Source organism: Halichoerus grypus, chromosome 9, assembly GCF_964656455.1.
Source record: "Halichoerus grypus chromosome 9, mHalGry1.hap1.1, whole genome shotgun sequence".
In the NCBI taxonomy this organism is placed as follows: Eukaryota; Metazoa; Chordata; class Mammalia; order Carnivora; family Phocidae; genus Halichoerus; species Halichoerus grypus.
The window spans coordinates 1469433-1496756 of NC_135720.1; the positions used below are offsets into that span (position 1 = coordinate 1469433).

The following is a 27324-nucleotide window of genomic DNA, read 5'->3' on the forward strand; positions in this document are numbered from 1 at the left end:
TTTCCTGTGGCCAACGCATGAGCTGCGTCGTGAGGCCGGCCGCAGACCTGCCGATATCGCGACCAAGGACAGGGCTTCCGAAGGGTGTGCCCCCTGCAGCTTAGAGCGAGGCCCCAGATCTTACTAATCTTACTAGAGGAGACTCGGCTGCGCATACACTCCCCTCCCTGCTTGCCCAAGGTTCCTGTGCAAAAAGATCAAGAATAGTGTCTATTTCTCTCATGCACATTTGTTATGTTTTCTCAGATTTTGATAAATACTGCTCTCCTCCAGATGTTAGGGGCCTGGAATGCATCTCTTCTCTGAAGTTGGTTAAATGAGGAACTGTTTGCTTTGAGAATCACATCAATTAGGAGTCTAACCATAACACACTGGATAGAAGAATGTTCCTTACTTACAGCGGTGGCAGGCCAAAGTTCCCAAAAAGCCGTCTGGGGCCCACTCAAGCACACAGAACTGGGTGATCCAGATCCTGAGTCTCTAGGGCGGTATTTCCAGCCTAAAAGAGCCTGTGAGCAGGTGTAGCCAAAGGGGTCCTTCAGCCATGACTAAAATTCCTAGTGAAGACGCTGGTCCTGGGTGGTGCAGCTTCCGGGGGAACTGTCCACGATGGCTGTGAGACACACGTGTGGGTAACAGAACGAGGTTGGCTGCTAACCAGATACCAGTAAAGGCTAATGTTTAGTTTTAGGATTACTGACCTATAGCCCTTCTTTGTGGGCGATAATTAGAGAGTAGGGACCATTGCCTTTTATGGCCCCGAAAGGTGCAGACTGTCGTAGAAAGTTGCAGCCAACAAAGACAAAACCCAAGTGGCCACAGGCACGTTTGTGCAAACGTTATGGCCAGGTCCTATTAAATGTGTCTATTCTGATTCTTTAATAGAATGTGTATAAAAGTGCAGCTGTGCCCCAGACTTCCCTGAACTCCCTCGAGTAATCTGAGCGGTGCCTGCAGAAATCTCTCACAAATGGCCAATTATTTCCGAAGAGGGAAAAGCGGAGGCTAAATAAGAATTCTGATTTTCTGAGTCCCTTCCTCGAGCCCCGCGCAGCAGCGGCCTCCATCGCTGGGGTGGACGTGGCTGGCCCGACACCGGCCCCAGAGCACCACCGGGAGCGAGGCAGGCCCGCGCTGACTGACCCCGGCTCGTCTCACTTACGCTTGAGGGGATTTTCCCTCCAGAGCTAGACTTCTCTTCCTGACCAGCTGGAGGAACGCACCTCTTGAATGCGACGGGGCTTCATCCCCTGTACTGGAATCTTGTCTCTGGTCAGGCTGTTTGGATGATTTCTCCAATGAGCAACGTCGCAGACTGTTGATTTTTACTGTTCCTAGCGAGGCAGCTCTTATCTCGACAGTGCCCGCAGACTATGAAAGCCAGAGCGATGTCTTCACTCCAGCGTCCAAGAAGGGTGTGACAGGCTATTACACGTGTAAACACAGAATTCACTTTCTCCTCAGAGGGCTGCTTGCCTTCTGCGGTGAGAAAACCCAGGGCTCGCCTGTCTGCGTTCTCTGCACCCACGAGCTGGCGTCCCCGACCAAGGAGCTGCAATGGGCGCACCGCTGCACCTTGCAGAGGGAGGAGGGCGCTTGGCAAGCGGGTCACATTCGCCTGCCCCAGGGCCTGGGGTTACGGAGGGCTCAGCTCTCGGCCCGCCTTTGCTGTGTGTACACCCTCAACACTCAAAGGGAAAGGAAGCTTCCCAGGAGGTGGCACGCGAATCCAAGTGGCAAACTGAAGGCCAGCTCATTGCTTCCTACATCTGAGCCTGTGCCATTTACTTTTAATAGGTAAAGAAGAAAAAGCAGGAAAAATACAACCATGAAACCAAATGCCGTGACGAAAGGAAACTAGAAGACCGATAACACAGACGAGAGCAGGATTCTAGTTCAAGAGGCACCCCACACTTGCTGGTGACCTCGCGCAAGTCACCTGACCTCTCTGGATCTCAAGGTCCTCACCTCAGAGCAGTGCCTGGACTGGCAGTTACCCAGGCCAACACCCTGTGCTAGCATCCCATAATTTCTGCTGGGTGGAACCCGAATGGGCATAAGGGAAGGTGGGTCTCCTGGCCTATTGCCCTCCAAGATCATCCTCCCAAAAATATACTCATCATAAGCCAGAGCCAGAGCAAGATCCCAGCTCAGCCAAGGATGCTCAGCATTCTCGGTGGCCTGGGAGCCCCAGGTATCTTGCTATGTCTAGCAGCAAACCCTACACAGGAGCCCCAGGGAAGAAAAGTGGGAGGACAGGGAGGAAGGTGCAGATCATTTGTACTGATTTTGGTAAGTTGAGCCTCATTCAAATTGGACATTGATAGTATTTGTAGTGATGATGGTGGTGATGATGGTGAGGGTGATGGTGATGATGATGGTGGTGGTGATTGATGGTGATGGTGATGGTGGTGATGGTGATAATGGTGATGGTGGTGATGGTGGTGACGGTGATGATGGTGATGGTGATGATGATGTTGATGGTGATGGTGGTGATGGTGGTGATGATGGTGATGGTGGTGACGGTGATGATGTTGATGATGGTGGTGATGGTGATGATGATGATGTTGAATGATGATGTTGATGGTGATGGTGATGATGATGATGGTGATGATGATGTTGATGATGGTGATGATGATGATGATGATGGTGATGATGATGGTGATGATGATGATGGTGATGGTGATGATGATGATGGTGATGATGATGATGGTGGTGGTGAAGATGGTGATGATGGTGATGGTGGGGTAGTGATGTTGGTGTGTGTGTGTGTTCCATGGTGTGGGACAACAACTTTATTATAGTTTTATTTTGGTTCCTTTAATAATACATCACATAAGGCATTCAATATAGCCCACCTTATTGTAAGTGCCATACTACAGAGAATTTTGTTCCATGTGTGTGCGTGTGTGCATGTGTGCGTGTGTGTGTGTAGCTCTGATCAGCTTCCACATGAGCTATAATAGGTAGCTCACTATACTACTGTGGTGAGGTCTCAGTTATACAGATTTGGGATATTTCATGACACTGTATTCATCTACAAAGAACAGATAAAGTGGCTGCTGTGAAGATTGAGTGAATTAATATACATAGAGCTTCTGCACTGATGCCCTCTGAGTTCTCAGTCAATATTCACGAGCACGGATGCTGTTTGGTTTTTGGTGCTATTGCTGTTTTGTCTTGGGCACCTCTGACTCACCATCCACAACTCTGTCAGTGATTTTTTTAATAAAAAATTAATTATACAAAACTTGTCCAGGATACAGTCCAAATTCCTTAATAGGACCTGATTTGAATCCTGCCAAACCTCCAGCCTGTTTCTCCTTTTAGAGTATCACATGGTGACCTCGGTTTGCTTCATGAATCCAGCTTCTCTGGCTTCATATATTTAAGGAATTCCATAGGAATGCCCCAGATGTAGGAGCCAGCAGATCATGAAAGGGCTCATTTAATCCATATTCATTTATGTAAAAATTGAGCTAAGTCACTGTCCAGATACATACGTTATGAAAATTAAAACCTTGTCTGTAGAGAGGGCTTCCAAAAAGATTGCTCTTTCTAGTGTTTACTAAGGCTGGCTGCCAGGACACTCATTCTTGCTCAGAACCTGAGCGGTTCCTGCTTTCTGGAGTTGTCCTGTGCTTGGAGGGGAGAAGCGCTCTCATGAGCCCCAGAATAATGGCCTTCCACATCCTGACTTCCCTCTTTATGGGCCACGTGTCCCAGGTGCAAAAGCAATCTGCTTCTTCTGTAAAGCATTTTGTATATCAGCTGCTCCTTTAGAAGGAGACTCTGTATAGGGGCGCTGACATCAGAAACAACGCCATAAAGCAGAAGGGACTTTGAGTTAATAGCAGGAACACAGGATTGCAGTCACAGCTCTACTCTTGGTCGGCTCCCTCGACACAGGGCAACCACCTCACTTCTACTGAGTTGAGGTGAAGTGGTCAGAAGTCAGGCAGAAGTGGACTCCAGGGCTGGCACATTCTGGGAAAATAGCATGTGCCAGAAGAGTTGGTTCACTTGGCAATAAAAAGCGATGTCAACAAATAACATGTCACGTGCCGTGACTAGAAAAAGAGGGGAGGGTCACAAGAAACGGGGATATGCACAGGTGTCTATGTGACCCATTGTATTCCTCTCTTTGCTTCAAAAATAATTTCTCCATTAGAGAAATTACGAAGAAAAGATTGCTATTCCCTTGCATTTGAATTAACAAATTTAGCCTGCGTAGGTAACAAGCGGTTATTATTTAACAGTGTGAAGCGTTAAATAAAACATTGACTTCAGTGGACTTCTAGGGGCCCATCAAATGGTGCTACCAAGAGCGGTATTTCATAGCAGACAATGCATGTATCTCTGGAGATTAAAAAAAAAAAGTCAGAAATCTAGGACTTCCTGAATTTAAGGAATCTCTGACGGCAATGCCATTCTGTATAATCTGCCAGATTCTGACATGTCTGACTCTGAGCAGAGAGAGGGGCCTCAGTTTCCCCACTGGGAGCAGGGCATTATACACGCCAAAGAATTTACTTAATTTAATAAGCAAAAGTGCAGAGAAAAGACAGGATGAGAACCCAAAGCTCTAAAACTAGTCTACTGAAAATCACTCTCGAAAAATTCATCTCAGGCATTTCTGAAAGTTACCTAACAACCAAGGGACAGTCCATTTATCCTTTTCTGTCAGAGGGAGAAACCACTGATTTTTCTGAAAAATTGTTCTTGATTTGACAAGTCAGGAGAGAGCTGAGAATAAAATTAAATCATCGTGTCAGGGAAAGTATTCTAGAAGTTTCCATGGCCTGCTGTTATTCATTATAAACCAGGTTTTGAAAGTTTCCTACCATCGCTGGTCATCTGGGAGTGTCCAAGTAGCTAGACACAGAGCTTATGTATTTGAGCACTGTGGTCTCGGTTTGTCCACTGAAATTCTTAAAGAATTAAGTTATCAGGAAGAATGCAACTCAATTTCTACCGTCAGCCATGCCATTTTCATTAGTTGGGCCTGCATTCTAAAAGTAATCACCCTGTGCTCTGGCCAATCTCCAGCTTTGATTGGATTTTGCCTGTGTCCATTCCCTTTGGGATTTCTGGAAGAGAAGCGATTTTTCACTCCGACCCCCCAGCCCTGCTCGGTGTCGGCTCGATGATGCTCCCCAGACAGTCCTGACTCCAGGAGCACTACCTGGGGTGAGGGCGAAGTGTTCCTGACCTGGACACAAAACCTGGAACAGGGCTTTTAAGAATGATGATTCCAGGACATTTTCAGGCATTAAAGGGAAATTTTATCGTGCACCAATCTCTCTATTTCCTTAATTTTCCTAATTGCGTAAAATGTTGCTGTCTTGTTTAAGAGCATCGGTCCCGGGAACATAAAACTGCAATCTTGGCTCCCAGACCATAGAGACTGGGTCTTAAGTGTCTCCGGCCCGGGGCCATCTGCACAATAGGATTGCCACCCACGAACATTTGCTCACAAAGCTAGCAAAGAAAGGAACTCTCAGTTATATAAGAATATAAAACAGAGAAGGCCCAGCACAGTTTTGGGGCTCTGACCGGTTCTGGGTTTAAAAACAGGAGAACCAAGAGGATAAGGGAAAACTGTATGGGAGACCCGGTGAAGGGCTGGGAGGAAGACAGCCGAGCTGAAGGCATCTGCACAGCTTCCCTGGTGAAGAGGGACGAGCAGGGGCACACGGCAGCCCTTCATTCCAGGCCTGCACGCCGGGCGCCCGGGACCCGGCCTCGCCGAGCCCGCGGCCCAGACCCACAGGAGGAATGCTCGGGCTGCGCTCGGGAAGGGAGTGTGGGGAGCAGTGCCGATGGCCGGCCCTTCCCACAAGACGACTAAAGATGCAGAACGTGGGGGAGCAGAGCTGTAGCTGTGGCACAAGGAATTCTCCAGCTGCGGCCGACGCCAGGTCACAGCCCGGGGCGCTGAGACCCCCGCTCTGGGTGCCGGGCCTGCACCGTGTACCCCAGCACATTACTGAAGTGAGTGTGTCACAGCAGCTCGTGATCTGCTCACGGCAGGGGCTCGATAAAGTCAGACGCGTACGAGGGACGCCGACGTCAATAAAAGGGAGTTGTAGGCCAGTTAAGAGCGAATTTGTTATTTTCCAGTGTACCCTATACTTGGAAGGTTTTTAAAGTGGTTATTTGGGACAAAACTGCTTATCGTAGAATAGCAGTTGTTTAACAACAAATTTAACTTACTTAATGGTGTTTGAGGACAGTCTGTCCTCCTCAGTTATTCAAACTGTCTCTGAAACGTTGCTTACACCATTAGTCAATCTGGCAGATGCTTTCCCATGATTAACGTACATTTAACCTTATTCCCTCTCCCCTCTGCCGAATCATGACTTTCAAAGGAGCAGATCAACCAGGATTCTATGTACTAATGTTGTTGATAGAACTCCCCTACCATCTGAGAGAATTTTTTAATCAGATTAAGCTCAGATTTCTTCTGGAAGAACCGTGGGAGCGTGGTGCTGAGCCCCGGGCGTCTCTGTGAGCTGGTGCGCCCTGAGCTTTCCCGCGGCGGCAGGTGGGGGTCTGCCAACACCCGGGGCTCTGCGGTGACGGCAAACGCCTGGACGTTTGGAAATGAAGGTACTTCTATGCTGTTACACTGGGGAACGAGAAGTCAGCTTGGACACTGCATTTTAGAAATTTAAAACTTAAAAAGAAACAGCGAACCTCTTTTTAACCATCGGTTGGTGTGATTGTATTTCAGGAATCCTAGGTCACCAGTGCGGGTCTAGCCACGGCTCAGGTGAGTTTTCAGTGGTCCTACCACGGCCTCGGCCGTGTGCCAGCCCAGGGGGCCGCAGGGGAGAGCCCCATGTCCCCTGGAGTGGAGCAGGAGTATTCCTGACCCCTCAGACTGTCTGCGGACGACCCTGAACCGTGTCCACGTCTTCCCTCGCCCTCCGGGTGGCCTTCCTAACCCGCTGCCGTGTCCGCTGGCGCCACGCACTCCCAACCTGGCTCCTTGTGACCGGGCGCAGGACGAAGTGTCAGCACAGGCCACACCCAGCTCACTGGCAGGGCCCAGTGCAATCCTGAAAACGCGGGCCCTCGTGTTCAAAACCCTGAGGAAGCTCGAGTTGGCAGCAGAGAGCGGTTAAACCACACGCAGACGGGGAAGCTGCCCAGGCCGCTCCCAGGAAGCCAGCCCTGCTGCTAATGAAATACTTCCATAAATATTTACGTCCCAACCAACCAGGGCCAGGAAACCTGTCCATCTTCTTGGACAGGAGGCAAACCTGTCCATCTTCTTACCTGCCCACAGATGTCAGATGATTCACGCTCTGGGGGACCCCGTTCACCTGGCAGCTGGGAGAGGGTGGCCAGCAGGTGAAGGCCGGCCTCATGGGACGCAGTGGAGGGCAGACCCTCACGACGTCGCACATCGGCTTCGAGACTCATGTGCCTCCTTTCCTGGAGCAGAGGTTCAGTAAGAGAGAGATACGGGGCTCTTGGCAGGGAGAAGAGGGAAGTTGTGGGGTTGGCCACGGCGGGCCTCGCCTCCAGGACACGCATGCAGCTTTGGCTTCTTCTGGTAGCAAGGGGCCCCTGTCCCCAGCAGCGGCGCATGGTGGGTCCACGCCAGCAGCTGTGACCCAGGGATCGGAAACCCGCTGGGAGGCCACTTGGAGACCTGGCCAGGGAAGGAAGCTGAACGCAGAGGGTGAGACGTGAGAGGATGCGCCATTGAATACAAGGGCCACATCGAAGTAGCTGTTAGGCTCAGGACAAGAGTGAGCGCGGCTTCTAATCAATGAGTCATGAAAGTCGATCTGAAAGGATAGGAAAGACACAGTCTCCCCAGCCCCCTGCACTCCGTAAACTCCATTTTTATGCACAGGTTTTCATGAGCTAGACCTTTCTACTTGCTTGCGGGCACAGCCCGGCGCCCAGGAAGCCCCTCTTCACATTCTGTGGCTTAGCCAAGAAACAGCCCTCACACTCACTTCTTCTCATTCAGCTGTCGAAGTATAAATAAACGGAAAAAGTGCCCAACACCTCCTTGTAAGTAACTTCAAATTTCCAGCTGACCTTTATGAGTCTTTCCTCTGCGTGGTAAGGCCGAAAAAAAAAAAAAAAAGCCTTTGCTTTTTTAACTTGTCTTTATTCGTTCTTATTTTATTGTGAATGAGTAATTCCCACAATTTTCCACCAAGCCTCCTCCAGTGTCTCCTCATCTTCTTAAAAATGGAGGAAAAAAATCAACTGAACTAAATAAATATCCTAATAAAAATCTCACTAAGAATTCTGCCAAGTGTGACACAATTAAGACCGTGTAGTTCCTGCCTCACACACGCCTCCTGCCACATCCAGCATCCTATCTGCTCTCCTAAGAAACAGCGCAAGCATCCCGCTTTTCACAAGTTTGCAACACGCCTCTTCGCTTTCAGGAAAGACCCACCTTAGAAGCTGTTTTCACTAATGGAAGGCGATCTGCAGACGGTGAGATGAAAAAACAGAGAGACGCGCCCGCGGCGCCCACCGTTGGTCGGCAGCGGGCTCACCAGCGGGCACGGAGGCCGCGCTCACCGAGCACAGGCTCCCGCCCCGGGGACGCAGCAGCATCTCCGCCCCAGCCCCAGAGCGCCGGGCAGAGTCTGTGAGCATCCGGGCTTTATCTCCACCTATTTTGTGTCTTTTAGCAAGATGTATCCTCAGGTATCAGTCAGAAAAGCCTAAGACAGGTGAGTTTTGGGGTCTGGGAACACTCAGAAATTCTTCCACATAAATTAATAGTAATGACTTCTTTACACCATTTAGTCTTACAGGAGATTTCACCGAGACGCCCTGCTTTCAGGTGGTAGGCAAAACAGAACTAAATAAAGGTCTCATTGAAGACATGTCCCTGTGTCCTTCAGGGCCTTGTGGGTAATTCTCTGAACACACCTGGGAGATGGAAGCAGCATCTCCGGATGTCCCCACAGATACCATGCCTGACGGTCGCGTCTTCTCAACCACTGCCCCCCACCCCTTGTCCTGGGGTTCCTGCCTCACATGGAAAATACATGTGGGATTATAACGGAGTTTTCGCTCATGGCATCCTCTCCTAAACCTGGATTTAAGGGCCCATTTCTTCATCATACATCCTACAGAATGCAATTTGCTTTTGAAGGTTTAGTAATCCTGTTCACCTACAAATGTCATTTCACATTTAATCATCAAGCTCACTGGTCAAAAAAAAACCAAAATAAAGTAGCTCCGGTCTCTCTCCCAAGCATTGCGACTCAGTCCCTGGCCACATCCAGAAATCCAAACCCAAACTTCTCACCTGAGTTGACAAGCATGAATTGTTCACTGTGATGCCATCAGACAGCTCTTAATAGCAAAACCAAATCCTGTCTCACACCCAGCACCCCCTGCTCTGTCCTGGCCCGGCCTCTTAGCAGGCAGGTGGCAGGAAGCCTCTCTGAGCAGCCGCTGAGCGTGGACGGTGCTGGGCCACGAGCCCCATGGACACAGAGCACGTGTGGCGACCCTGAGCTCACCCTGTCTGCCGGGTAGAAGGCTGCCCGTCTAAAATGAAAGACTTTGTTTCAGATAAAATTTGGGAGACGCATGTCTGTGAATTTGGTATTTGATTTGACACAAAAATCGTAGAAGTTGACGTTTTTAATGGGTGAAATATTGACATCTCATATTATCCTTGAAAGAGCCTTGAAGGCTGCGGGGTCCTCTGTGGAAGAAAGGTAAACACGGGGGTTTCCCGGGGCCCTGCAGTCCCTGCGAAGGGGCTAGGCTCAGGGTCCGGGTGCCCTTTTGTTCAGTGGAGTACAACCACCATAGTGTTGTATTGGCTTCAGGCGTAGGATACCGTCATCCCACAGCTCCCCACATCTCTCGGTGCTCCCCACATCTCTCGGTGCTCCCCACGTCGGTGTGGTCACCAGCTGTCAGTAAACACTAGCACAGAATTACTGACCACACTCCCTGTGCTGGACTTTTCATCCCCGTGACTTATTTGTTTTGTATTGGAAGTTTGTGCCTCTTAATCCCTTTATCTCCTTCACCCATCCCCGCTCACCTCTGCTCTGCTGACCAGATGGTTCTCTGTAGTAAGTCTGGTTTTTTGTTTGTCTCACACATACGAGTAAATCACACATATGAGTAAAATCATATGGTATATGTCATTCTCTGACTTATTTCACTTAACATCATAAATATATAAAGAACTTACACAAGTTAACACCAGAAAAACAAATAATCTGATTAAAAATGGGCAAAGGACCTAAACAGACCTTTTTCCAAAGAAGACATACAGATGGCCAGCAGACACATGGAAAGATGCCCAAGTGCTGGCGAGGATGTGGAGAAAGGGAACCCTCCTACACTGTTGGTGGGAATGCAAGCTGGTGCAGCCACTCTGGAAACCGTATGGAGGTTCCTCAAAAAGTTGAAAATAGAGCTACCCTACGACACAGCAATTGCACTACTGGGTATTTACCCAAACAAAATGAAAACACTAAAACACTAATTTGAAAAGGTACATGCACCCCTATGTTTATTGCCATTATCTACAACAGCCAAGACATGGATGCAGCCCCAGTGTCCACCCACAGGCACACGGATGAAGAAGAGGCGTGCGCGCACGGGCAAACACACACACACGGAGCGGAGTGTTACTCAGCCACAAAAAGGATGATCTCTTGCCATTTGCGACATGGATAGACCTAGACAGTCTAATTACCTTTGGAAAAATATCTTAAGCTATGCTCAGGGCAAGGTAAGGATCATTTTATGCTACCTCAGAAAATCATAATTAACTTTGAAAAAAATTAGAATAGTGCTAAAATATGACTTGGAAAACGCAGGGGTGCTTTTAGGGTTTCTCACAGAACCGAAGATTCCTCTACACCCGCAGTCACTGGGGGCCTTAAGAGAGGAGCCTTTTGTGTCTGTAGACTCGAACAGACGCTGTGCCGTGGCGGGGGAGGGTCCCCGTCGCTGGCAGGTGTGCATCCCAGCTGGCTCCTGCTCCCCTGCACCTCGGGCCTGCAGTCGGTGCCTGTGTGACCTCGGGGGCCTGGGGCCACGGCCGTCAGTCTCGTCATGAAGCTGCAGGTGCCGCCCAGAACGGGCGGGGGGGGGGGGAGCACATGCCCTTCCTCCGTCCACCTGGCGGCAAGCACGCGGAGGCCCAGCAGGAACGACGGGCTCTTACCCATCAGGCCGTCCTCCCCCCGCGTTAGAGCCCCCGGGCCCCCGAGACTCACACTGCGCACCCCTCCAATCAGCAAAACCACCCAGTGCCACTCAGTACAGAACAGCCCAAGGCTTCGAGCAGGAGAAGAATCACGGCCGAGTGTCCTCCCGACAAACTCTTCCCGCGAGCCGTCTCCCGCATGCTCCCTGCTGCGCCGGCTGGCGGGGCCCCCGGCGGCTCAGCGCCCCCTCTCGGAGGCCACGAGGGTGTGCGACACCGCACACAGCCCGCGGACCCCGGGTGCCTCGGGGACTTGTACGGTGGGCCGTGCCCCATGGACAGGAGCCCAGGACAGCCTCCCTAAGAAGCTGCGTCCTGGAGGCCACACGGGGACAGTGGGTCGGTGAAGGAGCAGCCCCGGGGGAGGGACCCGAGCAGGCCTGGGCTCGGAGAGGCCCACATCTGGCTCCTGCGCTCCTGCAGAGGCGAGGGGGTGGGCAGGCTGGAGCACATGGGCTGGATGTCGACCTTCCTCTATAGCGAGATGCTGCCCGTCCCTGGGTGAGAGCTGTGGAAGGTCCTAACTACCCCAGAGACGGCGGGAATAAGCATCTGACAGTCAACAAACCCTCGAAACAAGTGGGCCACGTGGGAGAAGGTTATCAGCTCGGCTTGGAAAATAAAGGACCCTCGCTGGCTGGGACTTAGCCCCTGAAAATGAACACTGCACCTTTTAAGAAGAAAACGCATCTGCCTAAATGTGGCTCACGTGTGTGCCCACGGAGCTGCCACGGTGCTCTTCTGAAACAGTTTCCTCTCCACCAAGAACAGCCTCTCTCCTGGAGTCCTTCCAAGACCTACTTGTTTTTTTCCCTAATAAGGATAATTATCTCCAAAATGATGAAGTGGTCATGAGCGGTACCGAGCTGACCATTACACGGTTTGCATAAAGCGGCTTGTGTGCCTGGAGACTCTGGTTTTTATTTAAGGTATGGGCGAGGAGGGGCGTCTCTGCCAGGACAGCCTAATAATCCTGCTCCCACTCGGCCAGGGGCCGGCTTTCCTGCTCTGGGGACGCCTCCTCACCACGAGCTCCCGGACACCCGGACCGCACTCCTGACAGACCAGCCAGTGAGACGCCCCTTGCGTTTCTCAGTTGGACGAGCAGCTGCTCCCACAAGCCACCACCATGCCCGTCCTCAAATCAAGAGCCCGGTCTGGTGTTTAATGTGCTGGGTCCACCGTGAAAAGAGCTTCCTGGCGAGCACGTCACTGCTAGGAGGGAACAGGAGAACTGCCTCTTGTCCCAGCACCTTTTACTAACAGACAGCAAAGCTAGACTGGACGTTCGTAAATGGACTGGGTTTCATATCGTATGTGCAAAAACCACCCACAGCTCGATTTCTGATTCTTTATCAAAAAGAAACCGGTAAGAGTCTTGGACCCTTAGAGCCAAAGAACAGATTGTCTGATACTCGTGCAACATGATTAAGACCAGCTAAAACCAGCAAACATTCAATGAGGGCTCTCCATGCACCAGACGCCTGCTAGATTCATTGTTTCCTGTGAAGAAAAATCTCGTCTACCCACTCATAAGGCCTGACTTCAGAGGCAAGAGATTACAGCAGATGACGGAGGGGGAGAACTCCTTCTGGTCTGAGAACATCAGGGAGCATGCAATCCAGCTGTTCACTGAGCTCCTTCCAAGGGTAAGACATCACGTATACAAAAGGTGCTTAACTAGGAATCCGCATGGGTGCTTGCAGTTGCTCCTTTGTGATCTCTGTCTCCCTCTCTCCCCATCCCCAGATGCAGGAAGGAGCCTGATCCGTGAGACGCACACACACTGACCACAGAGAGAAACACGGTGGGACAAAAATCAGAAAAATAAAAAATCACAGGCTCCTTGAACCTGCATCAGAAGGAAGTCACTGGAGAGACCCATGGCCAGGAGACGGCCCGGCACGGGAACGTCTCAGAAGCAGCAAAGGGCGACGGGCAGAGTCGTCTTCAGGTAGGAAAGCAGCCTTCGTCCCGCCCCTCCTCTTCCTCTGTCTTAGCTACTTTCATTCCCAGTGTTGCTGAACAGATTGGGACAGGTCTGGGTGATAGTCTAGTCATTTCTACCTTCGTCCATAAACATCTTTACTCAGAACTGAAAACCCTCTTTACTGATACTAGTGCAAATAAAGCAAGAACCCACTTTTCTAGTGGAATTTATCCGGACTTGGTATAAGACCAAGACCAAACATGTGCTCTGAACTAAGGACATCAGAGAATGGTTTTCACAGTCTCTGAGACATTGGCTAAACACACACAATCTGGAGATATTTAAAAGAAAAAAAAAAGAACCAATTTTCTTTTAAATATCTGGAGATATTTAAAAGAAAAAAAAAAAGAGAACCAAAATGAAATAAAATAGCGACTAGCTTTGAAGCATCTTACAGATGCCATCAAATTCACCCCATGATGTCAGAGCTGTGTCTCTAAACTCCTTGATCTCATGAGATGAGCCAAACTGCGGGACGCTCGCCTGCCGGGCGGGCCGGGCCACCTCACTCACCGCCGCCACTCTTAATCCCACGTACATTCCTGGAGGGACTCGGGGTCCAACAAAGGCTTTAGGTTTAACTACTAAAATCATCATCATTTTTGGTGCATCATAAACACTTTTGTGCTTTTTGATGAAAGATAACATCCATAAAACATTTTCTGTGAACGTATTTTTAATAATTATAAGATTAAACTCACTGCCTCTGTTTAATTTGAAATACTTCTTTGTAATTGAACTCACTTGATACAAAGACTGAGCTCATGTTTTATTAAAACCTAAACTTCAGCTTCTTGAACTGTTGATTCTATTCAAAAGGAATGCCAGAAAATGACATTTGAATTATTGCTTTTTTTTAGGGAAAAGAATTAAAGGATCCTTTGGTTTAGAAGTTCTGATTTCAGGGGACATTGTTTGCTTCCCTGGGTCTTAGACTTGGCACTCGAGCGTTGCTGGCCATGGGTGCCGCCGACCTGCGCGTGCCCTGTGCGTGCTCCCCGGGGCCCTCGCACGTCTGCTGACCGCAGGCCCCTGGGGAGGAGGTCCCTGGTCGACGGCTCTGAGGCCACCGCCCTCCCCACCGGGAACAGAGCTGGAGAAATTCTTTCTCGTTCTAAACCTGCAAGAAAGCTCAGAGCGGGGGTAGATGTCTCCACTCACCTTGGAGCTGGCGGCCCTTGTACAAATCCCTTGTTTTGGTTGGGTGAGCCCTGGCTGTGTTATCGCATTTCGGCTGCTCGTACCTGTGAGGAGGGGAAGAAAGGGAAAACGGGTTTGACACTTGGAAGAGGATGCTTTCCTCCGCTGCTCAGGCGCTCAAGCAAGGGCAGCCGCCCTCGGGTCGATGCACACGTGTGGCGTCGGCTTCCCCCGACTGAGGACCGTTTTCGACCTCTGTGACAATTTACTATAATAAGCTTATTTCTCACAGTCAGTAGGAAGGAGCACACCGCACAGGGCTCTGCCTCTGCATCCAGTTTCTGAAACAAATCTTACACAGGGGCTGCCGAACACCCCACCTCCGCAGCTCTACCTGTTCCAGGATCCGACAGGGTTCAGAGAGGAGGGGCCGGGGGGAGAGGAGGCCAGCGGGTGCGGCCCCGGAAAGAAGGCAAAGTCTCAGAAGTTTAGATTTATGTATTACTGAAAGACCAGCTAAATCTTAAACTGATTAATGAAGCTACAAAATGTTGTCCCTGTATTAAGGGGAAAGGAAGGGGAGGGGAGGGGAGGGGAGAGAGCGAGAGAGAGTGCTGCGTGGCGCCCCACGTCCAGTGAACAGAAACTGCAGAGAAAGCTTGACAGGTGGGTCCTGACATGGGGGCAGGAGGTGTGGGTGCTGCGGACGCCCCCCTCACGAGAGCGGCTCCGTGGTGATTCTGGAGCAGACGGGACCCAGGGCCCCTCTCCCTCACGGGCTTCCCATGCAGGCCCAGGGCAACAGCGGGTGCTCTTGGGCGGCTCTTCGGAAACGCCCATGGTCTGGGCACTGGGTACCACAGACAGGGAGACCCGGGCCACGTGGAGAACCGCCCCCGTCCAGTGGGGACACTGACAGAGAGAACCCGCCGCCCCCAGCTCCCCATGTAGTCTGACGGGTGGACAGTGTGAGCCAGTGGGCAGGGCTGCAGGTGGAATGTTCTGGACTGAAGGCCTGCTGATTTCCAGGATGTGAACAAGGTTCATTGGCTCCTCCCCACCCACTCTGCCCCATCTTCCTTTCTCACTCCCCAAGAAAGGGCTGGGAGCTCATATTTACTTCATAGGAATCATTTCAGATTCTTATTTTTCCTTACTCTTTGTTTTCCCATCACGGGAAATAAAGGAGAATGAAATGTCTCCCCGAGGGACACACTGTGAGTGTCCTTGCCCTGGTGGCCAGTCCTGGCAGGGCTGGCCGGCTGTGGCTGAAACGGAGCCAGGGGCCCCCATGCCCCTCCGGCCCCCCCACCCGGAATAGCCTCTTGGATGCCAGAGAACGTAACACCCACTCCTGCAAACCTAATATGTCTTTTTGAAATGCTGTTTTTGAAATTAAAGAGTCCCTGACACACTCCAGCAAATAGCTAAGCTGTCACGTTTTAACCAGTAGCCATTAGCTCATATTCTTTTGAAATGCAGCGGGGTTCAGCACAGACGGCAGAGGGAACCACAGTCATGAGAATGTAAGGGGTGAGGGGACCCACGCCTCCCTGACCAGGGCGGCTCCTCTCCCCGCAGGGACATCGATGAGAGCCGAGCATTCGCCACGAGAAAATGAGCAAAAGCAGCACGCTCACGGAGGGTCGCTCATGTCCAGGGACACATGCTAAATCTGGAGAACGCTCACAGTTTCAGGCTCTGGGCCAGCGTCTGTGGGGTTGGAACAGGTCCGACTGGCACCTACGTTAGCTGGCATCTTCACAGCTGAAGGCCCGCGAAACGTGAGCTGTAAAAAGACAAGCAGGTGCCCCAGCTCCTGATGGATAACGTGGAAACTCAAGCGCCCGGCCATTCTTGGGGACGTCCTGTTTGCAGGAGTATCACAGTGCACCTCGGGGATGGCCACGGGCTACTCTGTTGGGTTAGAAGCTGAACTAGTAACAGGAACTCTGTGCGGAGCCTCCAAAACGCTAGAAGTCAGCACTGGCATCCTTCACCTGGGTGATAAGAGGCCATATCGTTCCTAAACCCCCATTCTGAATCTTTAACTTTGCAGCAACCTGGAAGCTAGCCACACTGGTCATTCTGGTTCTGTTCCAAACTTAACCTGGAGATGCCTTAAGGATCCCAGCACTATGCTGACATGAAAAATGTACATTTAAATGACAGTATTCTGCCTCTTTTAAAGAATACTGGGAAATGCCTTAACTTGCAGAAATGGCAATCTCAAGAAATAGAACTAATGCCTTTGAAGTCTCAAATAAAAGAAATCCAAATTTAGTGTTGACATCCATCACATTCTTTTCAATAGTGTTTAACTTATTTGTATGAAAACAATGAACACCCCATGACTATCTGCTTGCCCATCAGATGCCAGGCTTTCTGCCAGGGAGAAATGCGACGTCACACTCACATGGCCATGTGCACTCGACCAGTGAGAGAGGCGGTCTGTGGAGTCAGGGGACGGGGCAGCCCCGAGGCGAGGTAAGAACAGCCTGAAGCCGGCAGCAGGTGGTGAGCCCTTTCTCGGCCATCAAGATGGTGAAAGAGGAATCTCTCCGTTCTGGGAGCGAATGCAGTAGCTAGCAACCAGCTTGCTCCATGCTTAGCCTGACAGCCCATTCCAGCTCTCCCCATGACCCAGCAGCAGCCGGGCTGGAACCTGCCCCTCTCCTCCCAGATCCTATTGTGCCAGGCACGGCAGGGGCTCGTCCAGGTACCTGGGCCCTAGCCCACAGGCAGTCTGTACACCGCGGCCAAGATGTTAATTTTGACACCAAAAAGCAGGAGGACCAGGATGCACTTCTGCCCCTGGTCCAACTCATGTTTCTACCCAGGTGATTATCCCAACTAGAGACTGTTAGAAGGAAGCTGCTGTCTACCTGGGCCGGCAAACAGCACACGTTTATTGTCCTCAGCACAGCCTACAACAAAATCCATGCATTTAAATTATCTTGCTTGGTAGGGGCGCCTGGGTCGTTAAGCATCTGCCTTCGGCTCAGGTCATGATCCCAGGGTCCTGGGATCGAGCCCCACATCAGCCTCCCTGCTCGGCGGGGAGTCTGCTTCTCCCTCTCCCTCTCCCCCTGCTTGTGTTCCCTCTTTCGCTGTGTCTCTCTCTGTCAAATAAATAAATTAAAATCTTAAATAAATAAATAAATAAATAATCTTGCTTGGTGACATGAGGAAAAGGGAGCTGGCTTATAATGACAATGCATTTTATATTTATAGCTTCTGTCTTGGATTTTTATATTATTCTTCCCCATTTGCACATATAAATAGGATAATTGAGGGAGAAAATCTGAATCGTCTACCCAAATATAAAGCAAAACTATAAAGTATCTCCCTTGAACTGCTTATTTCAGGAAATCATAAGAAAGTAGCATGAATACAACAGAGGGTATTTAGGCAGGAGTGCGGAGGACTTCCCGCGACTGTTCTGGCCGGTCGCAGAGAACCAGCGGTAGGAGTGGGTTGGTGAAGCTGACCAGCAGCTTACCAGACAGCCCTTAATGTTGATAATTTTGACTGATTTCCCAACATCCATGTCTCCCTAGAGATCAATTTAAACTAATTCCATTTTTCTTGCCAGTGATGGGTTTAGTCATGGTCATATGATCCGATTCTGGCCAATAATCCATGCATTAAATTTGCCAGGGGGCTTTTAGGGAAGGTTGTTTGGCTTCCTAAGAAAGAGAGAGGTGGGCGCTATATCCTCTGAGCACTGTGGTGTCTAGATGAGATGCCCAGAGCTCTGCAGCCATCCTGTGACCACGAGAAGAGTCTGTCCAAGGGCAAACATCACTGTGTCCTCAAGTGACATCACCAAATCACAGTGTCAACTGAAATGGAGTTTTCTCCATCTCTGTAATTCTTACCTGAGGTAATAGAGTCCCTTGTTTATGCCTCCTTGTCAGATTTACCACTATTACAAATGAAAAACTTCCTAATTGATACACCCTACCTTTGGGCCAAAACAACTGGATTCTGGCTCAGGGCCCTCCACTGTGTGGGGCAGTGCTCACTCCCTCTGCCTGGACTGTGCTCCCACAGACATCGTCAGATTGCCCCCAGCACCTTCAGGACTTGACTCCAACATGCTTTCCAGGGAGTGCCCCTGGCCATTCAATTCAAGTTGACCGCCCCCCCCCCGCCCAGCATTCCCTCTCCTATTTATGGTTTATTTTCCTCAGAACACTTGTCATTCACCAGCATATTTACTTATATCTGGTGCATCTACTTATGTGCTTTACCTACAGTCTGTTTCCTTCCATTGGAACATAAGCCCTATGGAAGCATGGATTTTTGTCCATTTTGTTTCCTGTACATCCCCCACCCCCAGAACAGTGTGCACAACAGTGAGGGCACTGGGCTGGTGGCCCTGTCCCAGGCCTGGTGCCAAATGATGGCCTCAATGGCCCTTCCTCCATCAGCAGTAGGCCTGGTCTGGGGGTGATAGTCTGACCAATTCAAGTGGGGGGAGGCCCCCTGAGGGTCTGTGGGGAGGGCTGTCCTCGCTGTCAGAAAGAAGCACCAACTATGTTGGATGATGCTTCTAGAAACCCTGTCAGGGATAAGCCACAAAGCAAGCCAGTAAGTCAAAGATGGCAGAGCAGGGAGAATAAAAAATGGCTTACTGAAGGATACCCTTGAGCTGCTGAGATAGTCCGAACTTCCCTTCACCTTTGAGGTGTGTGAGTTGTTAAGACTTGAGGGGAGAGAACGTCCCTGAGAGAGGAGACCTGCTCTGTTGGCCAGTGCTCTTTCCTCAGTCCCTGGAATAGTTATGGGCTATTGCTGACCATTAGCATTCGGGATGGAAGGAAGGAAGGAAGGAAGGAAGGAAGGAAGGAAGGAAGGAAGGAAGAAGGAAGGAAGGAAGGAAGGAGGAAGGAAGGAAAGAAGGAAGGAAGGAAGGAAGGAAGGAAGGAAGAAGGAAGGAAGGAAGGAAGGAGGAAGGAAGGAAGGAAGGAGGAAGAAAGGAAGGAAGGAAGGAAGAAGGAAAGAAGGAAGGAAGGAGGAAGGAAGGAAGGAAGGAAGAAGCAAGGAAGGAAGGAAGGAAGGAAGGAAGGAGGAAGGAAGGGAGGAGGAAGGAAGGGAGGAGGAAGGAAGGGAGGAGGAAGGAAGGAAGAAGGAAGGAAGGAAGGAAGGAAGGAAGGAAAGAAGGAAGAAGGAAGGAGGAAGGAAGGAAGAAGGAAGGAAGGAAGGAAGGAAGGAGGAAGGAAGGAAGGAAGGAAGAAGGAAGGAGGAAGGAAGGAAGAAGGAAGGAAGGAAGGAAGGAAGGAGGAAGGAAGGAAGGAAGGAAGGAGGAAGAAAGGAAGGAAGGAAGAAGGAAAGAAGGAAGGAAGGAGGAAGGAAGGAAGGAAGGAAGAAGCAAGGAAGGAAGGGAGGAGGAAGGAAGGGAGGAGGAAGGAAGGAAGAAGGAAGGAAGGAAGGAAGGAGGAAGGAAGGAAGGAAGGAAGGAAGAAGGAAGGAGGAAGGAAGGAAGGAAGGAAGGAAGGAAGGAAGGAGGAAGGAAGGGAAGAGGAAGGAAGGAAGGAAGCGTTGGCGAATGATGGATGGATGGATGGATGGAGTGTCTCCTCCTTGAAATGTCTCATGGTCACACTTGAAAAATTGGCGAAAATAACGTAGAAAGTGCCAGAATGCCCGTGCCTAGGTGCTGGAGATGAAACCAGTAGCTAAATTTGATAACTTTTGAGAGATAATATTTTTGTACATTTGTAAATTATTTTATATAAATCTATGAACATTCAAAGATCAATTCATATAACGAAGAACTGCAAACACATCTTCACCCATGTTTTTACCAATCCGTGAGTAGTTCGTGTGCTTCGGGTGTGATCATGCAACTGTTTGCTCAAACTCACACAAAATAGGAGTGAACAGATTTTTGGATCCGACCCTGACAGCGACTGCTGCTCTCGCCTTAGCACACTGTCTTTATCTTTATGCTACCGAAAGCCATTCCAGCCTGTGTGGTGCTCGGCTCCCTTGGCCAAAACCAGAAGCTCCAGGAAGCTGCAGGTGATGTGCGAGAGCCCGCCACGCCGGATCCGCGAGCGGCCTTCACAACCCCGGCCTGCGGGAGAAACGACAGCAGCAAACCTGTTGTAAAGACCTCAGCCTGCAGGCTCCCTGCTGTCGTTCACACAGGAGCTCCCGGCGGCCGTCACAGACGGTCTCCCCCAGCTTCTGATGGGCAGGGCCGCCAGTTCCCGCAGGCCCCCCGTGCAGGGGAGCGAGCACACGGCCAGCACGGCCCAGCGGCCAGGCGAGGTCTGGGCGCCGGGCCTCCACGTCAGCGGCACCCGCAGGGGCCTGCCTTCCCCGTCTCCGCCCTCCCCGGCCCATGGGCGCAGCTTTACCTGGTGGATGTGCCGGGGATGGGGCGTCCAGTGTCCACCAGGACGCACCAGCAGTAGCCGGTGGAGGGGTGACACTGCACTGGCTTGTAGAGGCCGCCGTGGGCGCACTCGGGGATCACCACATTGTCGTTCTTGGGCTGCCTGGCCTCTTCCAGGGCCGACTGCTGCTCCTGGTCGCACGAGGACGCTGCAGGAGGACAGGCAGGGTGTGAGCACGCAGCGCACAGGCAGTCCCACGCGGAGCCCCTGAGGGTGCGACCAGAAAGCTGCGGGGAAGCGGGAAGGCGGGGGCAGGGGCTGGCCAGTCGGAGGGGCAGACAGCTCAGGAGGCAGGCAGGGCGCGGCGGGCCCATGCGCCCCTGTGGCCATTCCCGTTACAGGTTCTGGACGCACGACTGGACTGCATGAAAATCAGGACGACATCAGCCGGCATCCGGGTCTCAGTCTGGGTTGTAAGCGCTGAGGCCATTTGTAAGCATTTTCAAACACTCTTTTGCAATCAGTGCTAGACCTAGAATCATTTTCTACTTCTTTCAATGTTGTCACCAACTTTTATTTAAGATGATGCTGAAGCAGAGGGAGTGAAAGCCTATGCGCCCGGCTTATTTCTGAGCACAGTGGAACCCCGTCTCAGCAGACGGTGAGCCCAGGGCCACACGTGGCGGAAACAGCCCCAGTGTGTAGGTAGCACAGCGAATCCTAGAAATGACAGTGGAAACACTTGCTGTTATTCTAACAGCATCTAACACTCATGTAACAAAACAGCTGCAAGAGTTTTCCATGCACTAGAACTGCCCTCATTCATTTCATGGGTTTTCTCATTTAGCCCCTTGGTAGGTGAGAAAACAGAGGAATGCACAAGTCATGTGGGGAAGGCCAAGCAGTCAGGGAGGGGCTGGCCCAGAACGCAGATCCAGCCCGTCGAACTCAGAAGCACACGGTCTGATTGCTCCGCCAGCCGGCGGCCCACTGCCTCTGGGAAGATGGAAGTCTCACACCGTCTGTGTAACACTGACTTAAATAAGCCATCTGCAAAACAGTACGGAGGTTCCTCAAAAAGTTAAATACAGAACTACCCGACCCAGCAATTGCACTTCCGGGTGTTTACCCAAAGGATATGAAAACACTAATTCAAGGACACCTGCACCCCGATGTTTATAGCAGTGTTATCAACAATAGCCAAACTATGGGGAGAGCCCAATGTCCACTGACTGATGAATGGTAAAGAAGACGTGGTATATACACAATGGAATATTATTCAGCCATAAAAAAGAATGAAATCTTTTTGCTGCATTTGCAATGATGGGGATGGGGCTAGAGAGTATGATGCTAAATGAAAGAAGTCAGTCAGAGAAAGACAAATACCTTATGATCTCACTCACATGTTGAATTTAAGAAACAAAACAAATGAACATGGGGGGGAAAGAGAGAGAGAAAAACCGAGAAGCAGACTCTTAACTATAGAGAACACACCGATGGTCACCACAGGGGAGGTGGGTGGGGCATTGGGGGAAATAAGTGATGGGATGAAGGAGGGCACTTGTCATGGTGAGCACCAGGTGACGTATGGAAGTGATGAATCCCTATATTGTACACCTGAAACTAATGTAACACTGTATGTTAACTAACTGGAATTTAAGTTAAAATTTGGAGAAAAAAAAGAAAGTTCTAAAAGTGAGTGTACCTCATGGGGTATTCACACTCTAGCATCACAACAAAGTGAGTCCTATCTACTCAGTATTCCTCCGATGGTAATGAGTTTGAGTCAAACAAAGCAAAACATGGAGAATACTTTATCCTTCACTATAAAGTCACATGTGGTTTAAAATATAATTTAGAAATAATCCACATATTCCAAATGTTCCTCTTCTGGATCCTTCCAGCCTAAATACATGACAATAAACATTAACACTGGCAAATTAAATCACCCTTCTCATACATTTTAAAGAAAATGTGGGCATGTGTGTCAGGTTTGTCTTTGGAGTGGGGTTTCTCCAGGTGTGGCCTCTGGACCACTGAGCAGGAAGCGGGTCGAACGAGCATCCGGAGGCACGGCCACTTGCCCTCTGACCCCAGGGGGCTTGAGGTCAAAGCTAGTCACAGAGCTGCCATGTCTCGGAGGCGGGACTGGTCGGGCCTCCCAGTCACAGAGGAGCTGCCGAGAACCGAGCCCTGAGTCCACGGTCACGCACACGGCTAACCACAGAGCGGCTCTCCACCCCAGGGCCCGCACACCCAAGAGCGCACCTGCCCTCACCCGGAGCTGTCCTGTGGCGTCTAGAAACGACATTCTTTTGCTTTGACGTTTCTCCTTACAAAGGAAAATAAAATAGAATGAGGCACTGAGTGAATGTATTTGATATAAAAATCTCTATAGCACTTTTCTGCTTATGAAGTGATTTTCCATAAATTATGCTTTAGTCTGCTTAGGAACCAGCTAGCTACAATTTACAGGGATTTTATGACTGTAAATGTGACATCAGTCAGGTGGAAACCACTGAGGGGCTGGGAAAGAGCATGTTCCTGTGCCAGGAGGCTGGAGCCTGGAAGCAGGGCTGCACTCCGGCGGAGGACGAGCACCTGCTTCCAGCCCCGCCACAAGGTCGAGAGTGAGACGTGCACAGCATGACCACAGACCGTGTTTCAGAAGCGTTAGCTAATATTTCCACTACTCCCCCAATACTAAAAGAGTGTCTGACCTAGAACAGGCACTCAGTAAATTTCTTTTTAGATAATAAACCTGGTTATGATTTTAATAGTTGGAAAACTATCCAGATTTTAGCTTCTCTAGCAGCTCCATGTACTATATGTGGGTAATCGTACATGGAATTTTGTGATTAGTCCCTTACTGACTTTACGAATGCTATTAGATTTTTTTAAACCATATATATTTCTGTATATGTACTAGAAAAACACAGAAATGTTGCCTCTTAGATCCTCCTCCATGTTCCTACTCGAAAAGTGTGTTCCCTCCCATGGCCTCCTAGACTGAACACAGCCTCCTGAAAATGCGGATGAGTGAGACTGAAGCTTAATTAATCACCATACCTGTCCAGATCCACATTTTGTAGGATAATCACAGAACCCATGAATCATCCAAATGTCACAGTAGGTGCCAAAATCATTTTCATGGATAAGAGAGAGAAGGAAGAAATTGGCCCTTGGGCGCTCAGCCCAGCTCGCATTCCTAGCGGTGCATGCTCTGGTCGCGGTACAGAAAGCCTGGTATGGAGAGCCGTCCCAGCGGCCAGGGCTCCAGCCCGGTACCGGGCAGCCGGTGCACCCTGAGGCTGGTCTGCAGGGTCCTGCGCTGGGTCCAGCCGTGCCCACTCGGGCGCTGTCTGCCTGGCATGTGAGTATCGAGGAGGCTGCTGTATGGTCTCTGGGGCAGTCCAGACCACGGAACCCACTCCGGAACCCCGGGGAGCAGCTGTCTGAGCTGCCCTGCACTCTGCGAGGCCTCCAAGTATTTCCAATAAATTCCCTGTAGCTTTAGTTAGCCAGAATCAGATTCTTTTACCTGTAAGTTAAGAACTTAAACAACAAAGTTTTGATCCTTGAACAGACCGACCTTAGGGCTGGCATTTGGTTTCGATTTCTGAAGTAACACTAATGATCAGTGTGTCCGACACACGCTGGAAGACCCTCTCTGTGCCAGGCACTGTTCCAGGTGCTGGCGAGACAGCCCATGCAGGCGACCTCTAAATACACAAAAACAATTCGTGGCCACTCCATGTCTTATGACACCATCACCTGATTCTTTTAAAATTTTAATTTATTCCTTTTGAGTTCTGTCCTATTCTGTACACTCTAGATTTTGTTCATCAAATATGTAGATACCTAAATAAAATCCAACCATGCGTTACATGGTTATTGTAAAGAAGCTTTCAATCCGACTCCAACTTGGAAATTGTCAAGAAGAAAATGACGGTGCTTTGATTTCTTGCTGCGTTGTCCAGTAAGTCACCATCGGTCATGAGAAGTCACCAAGGAAAGCAGAGTTGAGCCACATCTCAGAGGCAACTAGGTGTTGCTTTTCAGAAACCTGCAGAGTAGTTAGCCCAAGACTAGATGGACTTACATCCTCGGGAGAATCAGCCAGTGCTGAGGACTGCTTTTCTAGCTGGCACCCCTGGGAAAATGCACCACTCACTATAGCATGCGCTTGGTTCCTTTTCGGAAATTTTATTAATGAACAGAATTTATGGTGTGATTATCTGGGCACAAAATACTTTTCATGCTCCATCCAAGGACATACTGTACTTATAGAAATGGTTTAGGGAAATTCTTGAAATGTCCCTTTTGAGTATTTCATTTCATGTTTGCAGATTCATATAAGCAAAATAAGACTGATTAAGTCAACAATCTCTTAAAATTTGCCAAGAATGTAAAATATAGAAGATAGTACAGCTGAGTCAGAAGGAAGTTCGTGCTTGTTTGCATAAACATCTTGGTTGGTCAGAAACGTTAACTGAAGCCATTTTATTTGGTAAATCTGGTTCCACATGGGGAATTCAAACTTAGGGCAATGCAGTTATGTTTTCTGTTGGTGAAGGCCATAATGGAGGAAGAAGATCTTCTTTAGACAAACTACTGACGACCCTTGGGAACAGAGGCTAAACAGAAGCATGATTTCTGCATTGGACAGTTGGCCTTCACCAAGATGGCCCCAGCCCCAGGGAACCTGACCACTGGTTCTACACCAGCTCACGTTGGGGCCACAAGAAGATGGCACAATCACCCCTTGTGCCATGAGGGACATCAAGCACTTACAAATGGAGGTAAATGGGGAGCAAAGCAGTGTAAGTAATATTTCACCACAATTCCGGAAGCTTTCAATCACTGAGACACACAGGAGAACAGCTTCAAAAGGGACCCAAAGAGACAGGTCTTGAGGAAGGTCCAGAAACATGTCGATAAGACCCCACAAAGCATTAGAAAAGGACACAGGGAAGAGGGGCCTTTTCTGAGAGAACAGAGCAGTGAGGATGGAAACAAGGAAACTCAGAAGGAGAGCCTGGCCCGCGGAATGTGGTGAGCAGGGGAACGCCGTAAAACATGACATGGGGGTGTCAACGTCTGCAGCTGGCCGGATCCGTCAGGTGACAGAGGCCGCCAAAGTTGGGGTTTTAAAATAATGGTAGTATTAGAGGTTAGACTTAATCCATTCCAAGTAATGTCCATCAATGGAGAAAAATAAAGTTTGGGATTCTGGAAAATAACTCAGCAAGAAAATAAAATAATTAACGCATACAAAATTCAAAGTATAATATCCAGTTTAATACAATAGACACAAATATTTCAGTTTTCTTTCCTATTCAGCAGGGCTTTATTGCTATAATTTTCTCTTACACTAAATGTTGAAGAGTTAATGTATAAAGGAAGACAGATTGAAAAAGAAAAAAAAAAAAACGAATAGAAGGAATTTTAATGTGAGGTCATAGAAAGGGCCAAGGAAGGTATGGTGTGTCAGAAGTCACTGAATCTGTCCAAGAGAAACTGCCCAAAGAGAGTCCCCATTTGGGAAATATGCCACGGGAAGGAGAAAAGTTGAGATGTTATTTAGAACTGATGATTGGGTTGAATGGATACTTTTCTAATTAAAGAGGTGGGGAAAAGAGCCTTGGGGATAAGTGAGGTTCCTGTTCCTGCAGAATTAGAAAGGGAGTAGAAGCTTCCCAGTGCAGCTGTGGGGGGATGGGGACAGGACAGGAAGGCGGTTCTGAGCCCTGCAGTGTCATCAGGGAAAAGGTCAGGTTTTGGAGTCGGAGTCAGGCTCCCAGCATTTCTGGGTCCCACAGTCTCTCGTCTGACCAATTTCAGCAAAAATCGAATCCCACGTCCTCATTTACGCCCATCCTGACTGTCTCCCAGGATGACTGTGACTGAGCGTGGTGATGCATACAAAGTGATAGGTTCCATATGAACTTAAAGTGTTACCAATATTGAGTGCAAGATTTACATAACCCACAAGGCATAGAGACACAAAGGTTAAGAAGAACAAGACTCATAGCCCAAAAGAAAATTTAGATGCATTCAATATCATGCATGTAGATATTTTTAAAATCACATATACCAGCATCAGAATGGTGAAATACTAGATATTTCTATAATTGGTGGATTCATCAATGCCCACGTTCACATGACATTATCCTACTAATGACCTGGCACACCCAGTAATGATATATAAAGAAGCCTCAAGTTATTGATAAGAGTTGAAACAGCTGAAGGTATTTCTGCTCATGTTCTGCACTTTCTGTGTCTGTGTCTGGTCATAGAGGAAACTCCTCAGCTCTCAACATTACACGCACAATTCATCATGCCGCGAAATCCCAACATTCTCTACAGAAGAGCAGCCTTCCATTCAGTTTATCAGATCTGTTCTCATCCAGGCCACTGGTTTTCAGCAATCTAGATGGTTCTGCTCTTGCAATAACTTCATCGGCTGCCTCGCTGATCCTTTGAGCCCGTGTGGGAAGGCGTTAGCTCTCCAACACAACTGCAATAATTGCATTGAACTTCTTCCCTAGCTCACCCCACTTACTGCCGTATGGTTCTGAGCAGTCGTGCTCTCTCTGGCTCTTCGAGCTTGC

The 27324-nt window shown here is 49.6% G+C and overlaps 1 protein-coding gene across 4 annotated transcripts in view; it reads right to left on the reverse strand.

Moving 5' to 3' along the window:
- Window positions 1–27324, reverse strand: part of SMOC2 (SPARC related modular calcium binding 2) — a 158411-nt gene that overhangs the window by 24356 nt on the left and 106731 nt on the right. For all 4 annotated transcript variants that reach the window (XM_036088111.2, XM_036088110.2, XM_036088109.2 and 1 more), the window contains exons 8-9: window positions 20732–20918; window positions 14382–14464 (exon numbers count right to left, since the gene is read on the reverse strand). In XM_036088111.2, coding sequence (XP_035944004.1) covers window positions 14382–14464; window positions 20732–20918 — 270 coding nt within the window. The remainder of the gene's footprint in view (window positions 1–14381; window positions 14465–20731; window positions 20919–27324) is intronic.